The sequence below is a fragment of the Sminthopsis crassicaudata genome, chromosome 2 (assembly GCF_048593235.1).
Source record: "Sminthopsis crassicaudata isolate SCR6 chromosome 2, ASM4859323v1, whole genome shotgun sequence".
Lineage (NCBI taxonomy): Eukaryota > Metazoa > Chordata > Mammalia > Dasyuromorphia > Dasyuridae > Sminthopsis > Sminthopsis crassicaudata.
Window position 1 is genome coordinate 220,793,230 of NC_133618.1, and position 16,958 is coordinate 220,810,187.

The 16,958-nt window shown below is 37.8% G+C and overlaps 1 protein-coding gene across 5 annotated transcripts in view; it reads right to left on the bottom strand.

Annotated features, from left to right (window-relative positions):
• The window catches only part of HPCAL1 (hippocalcin like 1), a 175,292-nt gene continuing 158,334 nt past the window's right edge, over nucleotides 1-16,958 (bottom strand). For all 5 annotated transcript variants that reach the window (XM_074288249.1, XM_074288248.1, XM_074288250.1 and 2 more), the window contains 3 exons: nucleotides 11,742-12,144; nucleotides 8,335-8,440; nucleotides 1-1,191 (listed from right to left, as the gene is read on the bottom strand). In XM_074288249.1, coding sequence (XP_074144350.1) covers nucleotides 1,094-1,191; nucleotides 8,335-8,440; nucleotides 11,742-12,119 — 582 coding nt within the window. In that variant the 5' untranslated portion in view covers nucleotides 12,120-12,144 and the 3' untranslated portion in view covers nucleotides 1-1,093. The remainder of the gene's footprint in view (nucleotides 1,192-8,334; nucleotides 8,441-11,741; nucleotides 12,145-16,958) is intronic.

Consider the following 16,958-nt stretch of genomic DNA (forward strand, 5'->3'; position numbering starts at 1 on the left):
TGACAAGAAAAGTCATTGTTTTATTTCAATTAATATCTCTTGGCATTAGGCAGATATTAAATAACACTGGAATGCATAAGATTGATCAACACAGTGATGGTGCAAGGGACAAGTGGGAGGGGGCAATGTTTACAAAGAGCAGGGTAAGTAGAGTAACTACCCCTCAGGGGATGGTGACCACATAAGCCACATCTCCCAGAGGGAAACTTTGATGGAAAAATGCAAGCTTCAGATCATTCCTTTTATTTCATGATTTTAATGCAGGACACGCTGGACCAACCAACAGTAAAAACGAACCTTGAACAAATATGTGCATTCAGATAGTGGACAGTGGAATAGCCACATTAATGGCTAAACATGCATTTCTTTTGAAAGACGGCAAGTTGCAGATGCATAAATACCACAAAACGACCAGCATTGGGTTAATCACAGGCCACTAAGGGAGGAAAACGCTGGAAAAGCTATCAGATGCATTAAGTAGGTGACCTTACCATGAAACTGTACTTCACGATATATATATATAATTTATATATTAAAAGGAAGTGAAGACCATCATCAGATAAGTACAAGCCATTTTTTCTCAACAAAAAGAAAAAGAATAAAATCATGCACAGGAAAGGGTTCATTCTGTCTGCTTTTAGCTCCCAACTATTCAAACAGTCATTTTCAAAGCAAAATAAATTAGCTAACCTTGGCTCTATTTTATAAAGTCCTATCTCAGCTCTTCTCATGGTTATTAGAATGTATTCATACAGATTCCCCGTGAAAGGAGATGTCGCTCACCCCAAGGACCTAAGCCCCTCTTGCTGTCTGCATGAAACATATCTCTAAGTGATATCAGGGCTTTGTAAAAGGAATCAGGATGACAGAAGGAACACTGAAAAGAATTTTGGATGACCAAAAGACTTTGGTCTTGGCGTGGATGATGGGGGGAGCTGTGGCTGGCCATGCTGCTGCATGGAGGGAAACCACCGGAACAAGGAACCTTATCCAAAAACAGCAGAGGAATGGTTTGAGAAGGCATCCATTTCTGTAAGCAAAGCTGGAATGACAAGCCAGTGGCTTTTTTGCAACTGTCCAAATGTAGGTGGAATTAGAACTGACTTGCGCTGCTTGGGTCGCACTGTAACAACCGGACAATAGAAGGATCACTCTTGGCACCTTTAATGAATTCTTCCAGTGACAGCTTGCCTGAGGGAAACAAAAAAAACAACCAAAAATTAAAAAAAAAAGAGAAAAGGAAAAAAAAAGAAACCAAACCAAACAGAAATACAATACCAAATTCTAATCAAATAAGCTGTTCCAAAGAAGGTGGTTAACCTCCTCAAAATTAATAAGCTCACTTTTCAAACTTTTGGCTTCCTGGAAAAAGAAAAATATAGTACTCTCTCTCTAGTTAAAGCTGAGTCTTAAAAAAAAATGTTCTTTATTTTTCATGATGAAGTACCATTGTAAATAGTGTGAAGGTTCAATATGGTAACTACAACAAATGCTAAAGAACTTTGGGAATTATTATAAAAATCTGATTTAATTCTCAAATTTCAAGATGCTAGTAACTTAAAAAAAGACATAACAACCCAAACGGGGAAGGCAGTACTTAGATGGGGAACAATCTGAATAAGTTTCTCACTGATTGGAACTACTATATCAAAGTGAGCCTCCTAACTCTGGCTTCCACCACTGAGCCAGAGAATCACAGACACCACTGAGCCAGAGAATCACAGAATGAAAGAATTGGGAGAGACCTTCAAGATCACATATTCCAACTTCTTCATTTTATAGACTGGGATAATTAAAATTTGGAGACAGGAAGTCACTAATAACTTCCAACAGTTCCCCATTATCTTCAGAATTAAACAGAAAATCTATTTGGCTTTTAAAGCCCTTCATACCCAGTTCCTTTCTACTTTTCCATATTTTTATATTTTACTCCCACCCACCAATTCTGAAATACAGTAACACTGACCTTCTTGTTTTTTTTCTCACAAGATACTCCATCTCCCAACTCCATAAGTTTTCACTGGCTATCCCCTATATTGTTCATCCCCATCTTCTGGCTTTTCTGGCTTCTTAAAGGTCTTCAGGACAAAACTTCTTCAAGCCTTTCCTGGTCTCCCCCCCTTAATGCTAATTGATCTTCCTTCTGAAATTACCTTCCATCTATTATATCTATTTCATTGACCTATCTGTCATATATGTATATATGTGTGTGTGTGTGTGTACATATATATATATCCATTTCTCATCTCTATAGATCTATTTATGTAGTTATATAGATATAAATATCTATCATATTTATATAGATATATAAACCTAGACAGATCTCTATATTTTATATATATGTGTACACATACACACACAAGTATACATAGATATATCTTTACATATATCTAAGAGAGCATACATATGGGTTCATATTTTTCTACATATATTTATATAGATATATATTTATATATATATATATCTATATAATCATATAAAGATCAATGGGTCTATATAAAAATAGATATAGATCTATATAGATATATGCATAGAGATATATAAGAAATATCTATACATACATCTATAGATCTGTATCTTTTTATTTATTTCTCTATTTCTTGTATGTACATGTGTCTGCATGTTGTCTCCACCATTAGAATATGAGCTCCCTCCCCCAGGGAGGCAATCCAGGTTAAGTGAATTGGCCAAGGTAACATAGCTAGGAAATAAGTATCTGAATGTGGATTTTATCTCCAGTGCTTAGTACATAGTAAACTCTTAACAAATATCTTCTTGACTGACAGACAGAATTTAAAAATGTTAGAACTGAGATTCAAATCCAGGTCCCTTTGATTCCAGCTATATCTCCCAGCTTCTTGCTAATGGGATCTAGATACAGTGATCCTCACTTTCTTATCTGCTTTCAGCCAGGACTAGAGTAAGCCATTCAGAATGCTTGATTGAAAAAGAATACTTCTCAGTGAAGAAAAGAGCTCTTTTTTAATAAAAGAAATCCTCACTAGTTGTTCCTTCTAGGTTGAGGGTTCTCATGGTAAGGAGGATATCATATTTCCAACTTAAAGAGAAAGTAGAACGGAATGAAGTCAAGGGACATGCTGGAGCCAGCTCTAGCAGGTTTTCAATGAGTAAATTTTCTTTGTGAGCATTTTGCCTCAGAAATTAGCAATCATTACAAATCAGGGCTTGGTTGTTTGTTGATTGTCTAGACTTTAAAAAAAGGCAGATTAAACTTCAAATTGTGTATAGCTACTTTTTTTTTGCCCCAGAAGATCCTGGTTGTTAAACATTTACCAGCACATCTCTGTATTGTTCTAATAAACATTCCTTGAGTTCAGTGGGAGTGCAATAGAAGATTCATGTAATGAAATCATCATCTTATCAGAGGCCTGGTGAATACAGGTTATTAAGAATAGTTATAAAAATAAAGTAATAACAACAATAATAACTGATATTTACATAGTATTTTGAGGCAACCAAAGTGCTTTCCATCCATTATCTCATTTGAGCCTCACAACACCCTGATAGTTAGTGGAAAGGAAACAGTACTAATTATCAGAAGAACTATGTTTGAGACCCAGTCTTGTGACCTTGGCTGACCACTCTACCTAAAATGGGTCTGACTCTCCTTGAGTATAAAATGAGCAAGTAGTGTGACCTTAGGCAAGTCCCATAATCTTGTTTACCTTAGTCTCCTCATCTGTAACATGAGTTAGAGAAGGAAATGGCAAACCACTCCAATATCTCTGCTAAGAAAACCCCAAATGAGGTCATGAAGAGTTGGAAATGACCGAAACTTCTTCTAATCTTGATGCAGATACTTCCTAGCTATATGACTGTGAGCACGTCATATGACCCCTGTTTCAGTTTCCTCATTTGTAAAATGGGAATTATGATATCTACTGCTCAGGGAAATTGTGAAAATAAAATGAGAAAATGTTTATAAAATACACTGTAAACCTTAAAGAGCTATATACTTGCTGGCTATACTTAAATAATCAGATTGGCTATAATTAAATAATAGGATTGAGATTTAAAGTCAAGTGCTCCAATTCTAAAAATGGCACTCTTTCTAGGACTACTTAAGGCAGATTCCTGAGATAATTCAAGTAAAAGTATTCTGTAATTTTAAGATGCTGTATAACATCATCACCATCATTACCACTGTCACTGTCATCATCATCATCATTATCATATTCAGGAAGGAAAAGACTCAATTTCTTTGGGTAATATATTCCAATGTCTAAAAGTCTGTTAAGTTGGGAAATTCTTTCCTTAAGTCTACTCTTTTGAGAATAAAAACTTCATTTATTATTCTGTCCTTGGTAAACACAGGGACCAGGCTGACTACCTAGGGACATTTATAAGATCATAATATTTACAGCTGAAAAAGATCTAAAAGACCATATAGTAATAGAAGCAAAAATTATGGACCTTTCCCCCCCAGCATTTTAAGACTTGAAAAGTACTTTAAATCCCTTGTCTCAGGGTAGGTCTTTTTACTATTGATTCCCTCATATCCAAGGTCACTCAAGCTGGGAGTAGAATCATGATTTAAGCCTAACTCTTCTGCTTCTAAGCCCAACTTCTTCTTTTCTACTATACTCAAGAGTCAAAATATCTAGAATACTCTATTAGTCAGAACTAATAAGAACTTCTGAGATTATTAAATTTCCCCAGCCCCATTTTCAAGATGGGGAAACTAAGGCCAGAGAACTAATCACTTAGAGAACTAAAGTCACAGAACTAGTGAAAAGCAGATCTAGAAACCAAGGCCAATGCTAGTCCTATAACACCATCCTCAAGCACTGACTCTCTTATCCCTCTTCTTCATCCAGACTAAACAATGCCCATTTTCTCTGCCCTGCCAGAAATTTATTTGTGAGTCATAGAAACTTTGCCTGATTCCCCCTTTGCTCCCCTCAGGCTACCTACAGAACAACCATGAACAGGAAGAATAGGCCATCTCCTGTGTATTCTGACTGTTGTGTGTCCTAATAAGATAGCATATAGTGAATGTGCTGCTTCTAATTATGTAAAATAATAATAATCCACTGCTATTTAGCATTTAATTTTTTACATGTTGAAAATGTTGCAAAGTATTGTGGAAATTGCCTTATAATAAAAGAAGCATTGTGCTAAAAAAATAATAAAAGAAGATAAGCATATATCTTCTTTTCCTCTCACCTGACAATTAGGTGTTATTATGGGTTTTCCATTGCTCCCTCTGTCACTCCACCCCCGTTCTCTTGAGAACTAGTGTTACTGTCCCAGTCAGTAATTAGACACTCATATGTAGGCGAGATGTCACTTGAGGGACAGAGACGGAATCCAGTGACTGAGTTTCCTACCTATCTCTTCAGCTGTCTACTTAGCTCGTCGTGTCTGGATGTTTCCCGGAATGCCAGAGATTATGACAAACGATGATAAAATCTCACGCCCTGGGAGTCTGGGCACTGCCTACCCCAGTTGGCCCTTATCAACAAGACTTAAAGAACTGGTTAAATCCTCAGGAAGGCTTCAGTGCAGCCAATGTCTCTGTTGTCTTCTCAGGAGGGTAAGAAAGGGTGGGTGGTTGAGAAGCAGGTCTGACTCTCCCTGATGCAGTAAATGTCGTGGGGTTGGAGCACATAAACATAGTGGGCCATCAGTAAACCAACCAACCGGTGATCCAGGACAGAGTCATTTGTTTTCCAGGAATGGGTTTAAAGGGGGAGGGCTGGGTACACTGAATGCTTGCTTTTACAAATAGCCTATCTTTTTACCAGACAGACAGGTCTCTTTCTACCAGCATATACTCAAATTACCTTAGTCACCACTTCCCATTATTTTAAATTAAAGTTAGGAAATCCTAGAATGTCAGAGCCAATGTCCTTTCCCTCCCTGTCACCCCCTCCCTCCATTGGAGTGACTCTCTACCTCAGACCTCATATGACCCTTCAGTAAGGTATTTATCATGAGGCGGCTGCTGGCTTCTTGGCCTGGAAACATGAAGACTTGAATTTAAATCTGGCTGCAGAGACCCATTTGTTGTGTGATCCTGTTTGCCTCAGTTTCCTCATCTGTAAAATGAGGATAACAGTCCTTTCCTTGTAGGATTGCTGTGAGGGTTAAATGAAATAATATTTGTAAAAGTGCTAAGCACAGTGTTTGGTCATATATACTTATTCCCTTCCTTCTTCCTTCACCCATTTATCATGTAATATTGTTAAGTGACTACTATTCCATGTATTTATGCCTTAGCCCCCTAAATCCTAGGCTCACAGTACAACAAAGCCAAGGACTGTACCAAAACAATACTGGATTTAGAGAGGGAGGATCTGGGTTTGAAAATACCTTCTCTGGGCCTTGGTTTTCCCTTCCCTAAATGAGAAAGTTTTACTAGATGACATGCAAGATTCTTCCCAAACTTTAACACCATCTAATTTAAAATATCCCATCTCCCTTAGCACTTAGTTCAGTGACATTTAATAAATACATCATTAATTGGGACTTTAGAGGCTGTCTGGTTCAACACTCTTATTTTTCAGAGAGGTAATGACTCATCCAAGCTTCTGAGGAACATTTCTTCAGGATGCTCTTCAGAATTAAAGGACCATTATTAGACTTTGGAATTTTCTTTAATGAGATACTCCATTAAGAGTTATTGCTTTTATTTTTGTTAATTGCACAGAATAAGGATTTTTAAATTTTATTTATTTTTGGACAAGGAGTTTCTAACACCATATCATCTCAATAGCCATAGGTTAGGATCAAGAAAGTAACTTTCTTACTTAAACTGTACCAAAGTCAAATGGCCTGAGTTGGAAAGTTGTTGTTGTTCAGTCATTTTTCAGTCATGTCTGATTCTCCATGACTCCATGTAGGATTTTTTTTCAGCCAAGATACTGGAGGGGTCTGCCATTTCTTTCTCCAATTCATTTGACAGATGAGGAAACTGAGGCAAACAGGCTTAAGTGACTTCTCCAGGGTCACATAGATATTAATCCTCTGAGGCCAGATTTAATTTCAGAAAGTTGAATTTTCTTGAGCCCAGGCCTGATATTCTATCCACCGCCCCAGGTTTGGAAAGTAGGAAGTGTGATCTTGGATTGATTTGCAGATAGGAAACCTGTATTCAAACGTTAGTTTGAATACTTATTACCTATGGGACATTGGATGAATCACTCAGTTTCTTCATTTGTAAAATGGTAGGTATAATATGACTAGAACAGGGGTTCTTAAACCATTTTTAGGGTATCATGGGCATTTTTAGAAATCTTGTGAAGTTCATAGGCCTCCTCAAAATAATTGTTTAAAATGTATAATATAAAATATAGAATTACAAATTCTATATACAATTATGTTGAAAAATAGTTATCAAAAATTTTTTTTTTAAAAGAAGTTCATGAACCCCAGATTAAGAACCCCTGTGCTAGCTGATTCTAAAACCCTCTTTAGCTCAAAGTCCATTCTTTTTTTTTTTTTTTGCTGAGGCAATTAGGATTAAGTGACTTGCCCAGGGTCACACAGCTAGGAAGTGTTAAGTGTTTGAGGTCACATTTGAACTCAGGTCCTCCTGGTAGTGCTCTATTCACTGCACCACCTCGCTGCCCCAAGTCCCTTATTCTTTGCAGTTCCCAATCCCTGGAGTTTTGTGAACAGAGGCTAGATGGCAGGTATTAGAATGGGTGATTCTTGCTCAGCAACAGGTTGGACTAACTGACTTTTGAGTCTCTGAGACTCTGAAATAGTCCGTCTCTCTTGTTTCTTATAGAGAAGGGATACCAGGGAGTGTGGAGAAAGGAGGAGGTCACTATGCTCAAGGTCCTCTCAGGCTTTTCTAAATTCACAGGGAGGGCCAACAATTCCTTTGAGTCCTATGAAGGAAATTCTTAGCCCCAGAGGATAAATTAGAAGGTGGAACACATTGTTCTAATCTACAAAGTGCAGAGTATGTCATATGTACTTAGATCTGGGCTGGATGACTGAAGGTGTTTATTAGGGAATAGTGGGGCCCAACATGATCTGAAGATAGGAAAACAAACAGAGATGGCTGCAGGGTATAGTTTGCTGCGGAAAATTACTAAGTTACCCAGGTTTCATCTGAGCATAGGAAAAAGTGTTTTTAATCAGCTCCAAAGGTGACTTCAGCCACGGGTCTGATTTTTCTTCCTTTGCTGTACGTTTCTCTGCTGTCTGTAGGTGATTTAGTTACTGGAACTTCCCACTCCTGACCCCCACTCAAGGGGTTTGACTTTAGATAGGATGACTAGAGGAGGGGAGGGAGAAACCAGTGGTATAAATAAATGCATTTTGGTTTCTAGCAATGATAATAAATAGCCCATAGCCTACCATCATTGTTCGTGTCCATCTGCCGGAATATTTTGTCTGTTCGCTTCTCAGGAGTGGACTCATCTTCAGGCATTTTCATTACTGAGGATACCATTTTGTATATGGCCTGGAAAAGTACAAGGAAGAAATTTTTAAGGACTCTGGGAAGCTCCAGGGCGAGAAAAGATCTAAGATCATTACCCAGTTTGCAAACACAGTACTTGATGAGTTAGGACTTTATACGGCCAGAATGAAAAAAGAAAAAGCTAGTTAAGCCCTTCTATCCCTTCCTACCACCCACACCACTCTAATGATGCATGGTGAAAGGAAAGGTTTGGAAGCAAAATTGAACTGTTTCCCAATATATTAATCATTGGACCACTTAGAGAAAGGTCTCTGGTGTGACTAGCTGCTACCAGAGTTTCAGGTAGCATTAACTAAATCCTTCTCTATCAGGTCTCTAATATCACAGCAGGGATTAATTAGTTGCCAGCTAGTTAAAAGCTTACGATAAAAGAACGGGGCTAACATCGTTAGGGCTTTCATAACCAAGTACACATAAATTTGAGGATCTCTAAAATCCTGCTGAGTCATATCTAAGGCTTATAACCACTTTCTCCTGCAGTCTCAAAAAAGTACTTAGTTTTGTACCTACTCAATGAACTTGTCCAATAATACTATAAGCTCCATATAGGCAAGGAAAATGTCTTATCTAACTCGTGCTTGGCACAGAGCTCTGCATATAGTACTTAATAATTGCTCTTTTATAAAAGAAGCATCATAACCATTTATAATTATGTACCTAGTGATAAACATGGCACACTGAAAACATTAGAAGATACTGATCAGATTTTCAGGTCTCAGGATTTTGATGCTGATAGAACAGTGCTGAATTAAGTCCCATTTGAGTGAACCTTAGTTTTCCCTCATCTGGAGTCAGAGCCAAATACCTCAATGATTGGCAGTGATACTGAGTCTTTTGCTGATAGAGTAACCACCTGAAAATTGGTCAATGTTTATAAATGAGCTGGGCTATAACATATAAATGAGCCCACAGAAAATAGGGTCTGTTTTCTATCTTAGGCTTACATGTAAGAAACAGATAGGTGGCAATTGAAGCTTAAACCTTAAAATACATCTTTCTGCCATGATATTCTTGGCTCTGAACAGGTTTCAGGAGGCCAGGACTCTCATCTCAACTTTTTGCATGCACAGAAGAGAGATGAGTCCATGAAGGGAATTGGTTTTCGTCTGGAACTCAGAAGTTAAAGATCTAAATTTAATTGTATTACTGTCATAATTGAGAGACTGTTTTGCTAATTATAGAGCAGTATATAAATATCAACTACAACTCTTCTTGTTATTATTTTTCCTCCTCTTCTCAAAAAAAGGGTGAATGATCTATAGCATGTGAGCCGAAGATGACATGCCATTAATAGGATCTGGGCTAAGACAGATAGGATCAGTCCGAAAGAAAACGGGAAGTCAGTTTGTCTTTGGCCCTTTCCTAGCTCTGCCATTAATTAGCTGGGTGATTTAATTCCTTAATCATGTTTGAGTTTTAGTTTTCTTTCTCTGTAAAATGGGAAGACTGAATTATGACAGCTATGGTCCCTTCTCTTGTTTTAATTCCTTCTCTTCTTCCTGGTGACTAGATGTCTAATAGTTTCTGGCTCATTCTTACTTTTTTTTTTTTTTTTTTTATCCCTGCTAAGGAGTTAACTAAAGCCACAGGAATTGGTGATAGACTGGTATCTCATAAGGTAATTGCACACAGTAGGTATTCAACACATTTTAAATGATGATTTAAATATGATTTCTCATAGGGGTTATTTGCATTTACCTTTTGACCAGTCACATCAGCTGCTGTGGGGCTAAGATTGTTTTCTCAGGGTGTTATGCATAGGGCTCAATCACCTCCTTGCCAATCCCAAGGGTGGAGTGAATGAGAAAAGATTGGCATATTTCCTCTGAGACACTGCCAATGCATGTCCTAAGGCAATGTTTTTCTCAATGTCAGGGCTTGTCCTACCACACAACAACCCAAGCAGCTGCTGGGGTCAGTGCAGAACCCTGATAATCACTTATGTTTGTGTAATGCTTTAGGGGTTACCTCTACTACTCCACTTGATCTTCACAACTCCATGAGGATGTGGTGAAGATAAAGTTTGAGAATTATTATACTCATTGTTCTGATGGGGAAACTGAAGGTTAGGGAGGACTGAAAACTTGTTTACAATGTTGCAGAACTGGCAAAGTTGGTACCTGAACCCAGGTACTATGCTCGGCTCTTAGGGGGAAATAACCTAAGGATCATTGGGTTAGAAAAGCAAGTCAAAAAACAGGAAATGAGACAGTTATTGCATACACAGGCACATATATATGTTGACCCTTACTAGCTAAGCAACTATGAACTAGTCATTACCTTTCTGAGACTCAGTTTTTTTTACCTGGAAAATGGGCATAATACCAGCTGTCCCAGGTACCTCCTAGGATTCTTCAGTGGTACAAATAACATAATGTATGTGAAATCCTTGGTAAATTCTAAACCATTATGTAAGAGTCAACTATTACTTTTATTGTAGTTATAGACTTGTCAGCCTTCACATAATTAATTGTTATTACTATTATTATTATAGATTTCCGAATTTTCATGTGCTTATACCATACAATCCATCATGAAGATACTTCAATTATCCAATTCTAGCTGAAGAGGAAGCAAAAAATGGTCATGTGCCTCAGATGAGGCTTAGAACACAGGGCAAGGAGGAAACAATGCTTTATCATTTCTCAAAGACTATCAGATCTCAGGGCAGAAGAAGCATTTAGAAGTCAGCAAGTCCAGCTCTCTGCCTGCCTCCCAGAATTGTCATCATCATCATCATATTTATATGTTTTAAGCTAAAATCCTTTACTACATAAATAATTTTATATAATAATTTCCATTTATAAAAGCACTATGAACTTTACAGAGTGCTTGCTCTGACATAATTGAGGGAATGGCTGCAGTATCACTGAGGCTCTGAAAAGTGAAATGACTTGGCCAGCGTCATAGAACCAACTTTGGAACTTGTTGACCCCAAGGCCAGCCCTTTTTCTATTATATCAGAGTGGAAGTCAGGCCTGAAGCATGCAAATCCCATTTGTAAAAATGATAATGGAAAGAAATCCTTCAATTTCCCTTAGTAAATAAACTAAACTGATGTCAGTTTAAATAACACAATGCTTAAGGAATTTTATAAGCACCCTGAGGTCTAGTCCCGGCTCAACCGTTCATTGCTATACAATTTTGAACAAGTCACCTTTAAATCTCAGCTTTCTCTCTAGAATGAAGAGGTTTTACCCCCCCCTCCCCACACACCTACCCACACAGGACGCTCTCTTATACCCCTTCCAGGCACAGCACATGAGCTTCCCTGAGTCCTCACCTGTACAATTTCGAGCATCTCCCCACGGCTTATATAGCCATTACCGTCAAGGTCATACATGCTAAATGCCCACTTCAGTTTCTGTTCCAGCTTCCCCCGAGAGGTGACACTCAGGGCAATGATAAATTCCCTGAAATCAATCGTCCCATCACCATTTGTGTCGAAGGTGCGGAAGACATGTTCTGCGAACTTCGATGCATCACCATAGGGGAAGAAGTTGGCGTATATCTTTTTGAACTCATCAACAGTCAAGTGGCCAGTAGGACAGTCCTTTAGAAACCCTTTGTACCATTCTTGCAGCTCATGGTCAGTGAATTCAGTGTTCTCCCGGAGATCCTGGAGCACCTCAGGACGGAGTTTGCTATTTTGCTTCCCCATTCTGTCGTTCCAGGGAACTTAAAACCTGGAAAACATGGAACCGTGTTCTGTTATCAAAAGCTACTGTAGTCAATATATGTAACATCCAGATTATTCACCTTTTAACATTGGTGGAATGGCCCAGAATCTCGAACTATTCAAGTGAGAGTTTTCCCTCTAATATATTCACAACCTTTTTTTTTTTTTTTTTTTTTTTTTTAAGACTCTTTCCTTAAAAGCATTCCTCTTTTAAAAGACTTTTCCAGCTTGAGTCCATCTCAGCATAGTTTTCTTCTCCCCCTCCCCCCCAAAAAAAACAACACAATTATTTATTTTTTAACATTCTTTAAAAATTTTTTTCAGTTCTGAATTCTCTCTCTCCCTTCAGGTCCTTCTCCACCCAGTAAGAAGGCAAATAATATGACATTAATTATACATGTGAAATGAAGTAAAACATTTTTATATTAGCCTTGCTGTAGAAAAAGAAAGCAAGAAAAGTAGAGAAAGTGAAAAAATTATCTTTGAGTCTGCATTCAGATTTCACAGTTCTCTCTCTAGAAAGCATTTTTCACCCTGAATCCTATGGAATGTATTGATTAGATTAGCTATGTCTTTTACAGTTGATTAGCATTACAATATCTTTTGAATTATCCCTCCTCCCTAGTCCCATTGTTTCAGTTCTAATTTCTCTAGCCCTTGATACCATCCATCTGAACTATCATAAATACCTCCTAAAATGTCTTCCAGCCACCATTTTCTTACTCTTTCTAGCTTCCACAAGACTGGTATTCTTTACGTACAGATTTGATTATATCATTCCTTTTCTTGAAACTGATCAATAATTCCCTAATGTTCAATGCATTCAACTCTTGGATATCTAAGACTTTCCTTTACAATCTTATTTTTTATTATTCTCCTTCACATATTGTATACTTCCAGATTGGTCTGCTTTCTTCCCTCTGGACATATACCTCTGTATTTTTCTTAGCTTCTCTCTCATTTTGACTGCTTAATTGCTACTCATCCTATTAGGTCTAACTTAAATTGTACTCCTTCACAAAGTTGTCTCTGATCTCTTCTTGATAGTAATGAACTTTACTCAGGGGTTTCTATACTACTTCCCATCCTCTGCTCCTCCCTTTAGCATACTTTTTATGTAATACTGTATGTTATTAATTATCCCCCCTCCCTAGTCCCATTGCTTCAGTTCTAATTTCTCTAGCCTTTGATACCATCCATCTGAACTATCATAAATACCTCCTAAAATGTCTTCCAGCCACCATTTATTATTATTAAACGGCCTCCATATAGAACATTTCAAGAGGGCAGGGGTTAAGACTTGCCTAACTTTTTATTTCACAAGAATTTCAGAACAGGAAAGGTCCTCCTATGCATCTAATCCAACCTACAACTGAACAGGAATCTCACAGCGAGGTGGCATAGGGGAGGAACAGAGTCCTGGACCTGGAGCCAAGAAGACTTATTCAAATTCTACTTTTCAGACACTTTCTAGCTATGTGGCCATAGGTACGTCATTTGACTTTTGCCTGCCCTCATCAGTAATTCAGGGATAATAAAAGCATCTACCTCCCAGGTAGATTTTGAGGATGTAATGAAATTAATATTTGTAAAACAGCGTAAGAACTTTAAAATTCTATATAAATGCTATTATTATTAATTATTAAATGCTATACTGGTAGCAAAAGGGAGGACATGGAAGGGGTAGTATTTAGCTAGACTTTGAAAAATAAGCAGGGTTTCAAAGGTGGAGAAGATGAAATGGGAAAGTCATTCTATATATAGGGGACAGCATAAGCAAAAAGACAGATATAAGAAAGGATAGAGTATGCATCCAGGGAACACAAAGTCTAGTTTGGCTAATATAGAATTTATGAAAGGAAGTAGGAAATGTCAGGTCAAAGATAGGGGATTCAAGCCAGGTTGTAGTGGATTTTTGAATGCCAAATTATGATTTTCTTGTTCCATCTTCAACCCATAATCTCATATATAGAAAGACTAAACCAGAGGAAAATATTTATAGAACACAGTCATAGTGAATGTAGGGGAGAATCTCCGTTCCCCATTTCGGCACAGTATAGTATGTACAAAGATAAAGTATAAATATAAAAGTTTGAGCAATTTTGGCAGAGTAAGCTATTAAAATGGCTGTCAAACCTCATAGGGATCTAAGTTAATTAGATAAGAATCAAACACACTTTTACCTGGGCTTCAAACACCCATTTTACATATGAAAACTCAGCGACTCAAAGGCGAGGCCCCAACCACTATATGGCCAGAGAACCTGCAAAAACCTCTTGCTCTCTTTTTCATTTTCTAATTCAGTCCATTTATTCTTCCCTTTGTCCAACCTCTCCATCAATCCTCATTCAGCTCTGGGGGAAAAAATAACACTAGCTGCTGCTCATTAATGATATATACAGCAGGCTGAGCCCTAGACAGGGTGTGTTGCCATTAGCTGCTTCTGTGAAGGAAGCAGCTCTCAACATTGCAGCCCCCAGGGTTACTCTTGCTCCATCAATCATTTATGTTTGATTCCCTGTTGCAGCTTTGCTGTTTAAACAAACACAATTTCCTAGTTTCAGGGAATTTGAACTCAATGCTCCCGGTATCCCCTGAGATGCCAGTTGTCCAGTTGGCTCTGTTTGTCACATCCAGTAGCGGAGGCATTATGGTGTGAGAAGGAAGAAAGCTGGCTTTGAAAATAAGTGACCTGAGGGGCAGCTAGGTGGCGCAGTGGATGGAGCACCAGCCTTGAATTCAGGAGGACCTGAGTTCAAATCTGATCTCAGACTGTCAGGGTCAGCTGTGTGACCCTGGGTAAGTCACTTAACCCCAGGCTCAGAAAAAAAAAAAAAAAAAAAGAAAATAAGTGACCTGAGTTCAAGTTTCCAACTCAGAAAAAATGACCAGCTAGAAGACCTTGCAAGGCAGGTCACTCCTCTTATGTTGGTTCTCAATTTCTTTATTTATAAAAAGAGCTATTTTGAATCAGTGATCTCTAATGAATTTATTTTAAAAATTGAGAATTCAGGCAGATCCTGGGCAATTTTGGAGACATGTATGAGCAGGGTGTCTTTCCATCCAGCATATTTTAACACATCCCAATAGTGACTTATGGGTAGGGGAGAATTAAGAAGGACCCAATACTGGATAGTTATAGTATCTTTGCTTCTATTGTCTTAATGTGATGTGAAAAAGAACCTGCATTCTGAATGCAATGCCAATGGAATGCAATTTCTGGCAAGAACTATTGAATGAAGAAGGTTTTGAATATAAGTCTTAAAATGAATTGCATGTTTGTCACCCAGATAAATTCATAGAGGCTCATCACCAAGTTGTTTGTAGGATGAAGAATTTGTCAGTAACTTTTGAAAAACATTTACTAAATCTTAGTAGAGCTAAGATCTGTTCTGAGAGAAAGAGCACCAAGAAAAGAATAGAACTCTTGGTGAAGTACGAAGTTTTTGCTAAGTGACTCAAGCTTTTCAGAACACTACAAAGCTCATTAGAAAGAGATTTGTCTAACCGTCTACATAAAAAAAACAAAAAAAAAACCAGTGGTTGAAAAAGCTATTATTTTTCTAGATCATGACATGTATGTAGTAGAGCCATCCATCAATATGTATATCCTGTACAAGAATTACACTTTCCTATCTGACTTCTCCATTTTAGTCTCTTTTGCTAGATCATCATTTACCCAAAGCCTTTGTGCTAGGCCCTCTTTTCCCTGCAAATTCCTTTGTTTAGCCATTATCATCACTGTCGTCACCATCATTAATGGCAATCAATCATATTATCATATACCAAACTGACCCTGATATGTTTTTTAATCTGTCAAACAGAAATGTGTTATTACTGGTGGGGCTTTGAAAACTTATGGGCTTATCTCAGTATCCTACAGTCTAGGACAGAAATCAGGAGCTCACTCTACTATTAATCCCCACCTCACAGGACTGCTGTGAAGAGCATTTTTTGGAAGCCTAAACTATAGAGAAGTGCCAATTCTTTGACTTTGAAGCCTTAATAACTGTGATAAATGCAATGCCCAAACATGGTTCTAAAGGTCTGATGATGAAGCATGCTACCACTATGCTGACAGAGATAATGGACTCAAGGTTAAGCATGAGACACATTTTTGGATATGATCAATTTGGGAATTTGTTTTGCTTGACTATGAACATTTGTTATAAATGTTTATATTTTTGTTATCTTTAATGTGAAGGGAGTGAGTAGGACATAAAATATATGCTTGGTTAAATGGAAAAAATTTTTTTTAAAAAGTCATTTCTTGGTGATAACCTGTGAGCTTGTTTTCTCATGGCTGAAGGGAGTGATAAAAAAATTCAGCCCCCTTAGTTCACAGGTTGTTGTGAGGAAGGTGTCCTATAAATCTTTTTTTTTTTACTTTGGTCTTCAACTTTTCATTTTTATTTTAATTTGAGTGTTCTATAAATCCTAAGGAGAACTAGAAACAGAACCAATTTTCTTTCATTTATAAAGATAAGACCTCCTGGGAGAGTTTGAGTCTGCAGGCTGGAGCAAAAGCCTCCCCTATATCATCCAAACCTGTGTTAAACATCCCTCCAAGGGGTCCTACCCAGAATTCCATGTTTTTACATCAATGGAGAACCATTCGTCAGAGACTCACCCAACATTGAGAGCTTAGTTGTTCATTTTATAATCCACTCATCCTTGCTGGAAACTAAATCACTCCCCCTGAATGCACAGATCAATTTGCTTTCAAAATGCATTTGTCAGGTTTCTTTTCTTACCCAGCATGTTAAGCAGTCAGGACTGTGCAGCCTTCTTTCCCCACAAATTACATGTGTTTACAGAGAG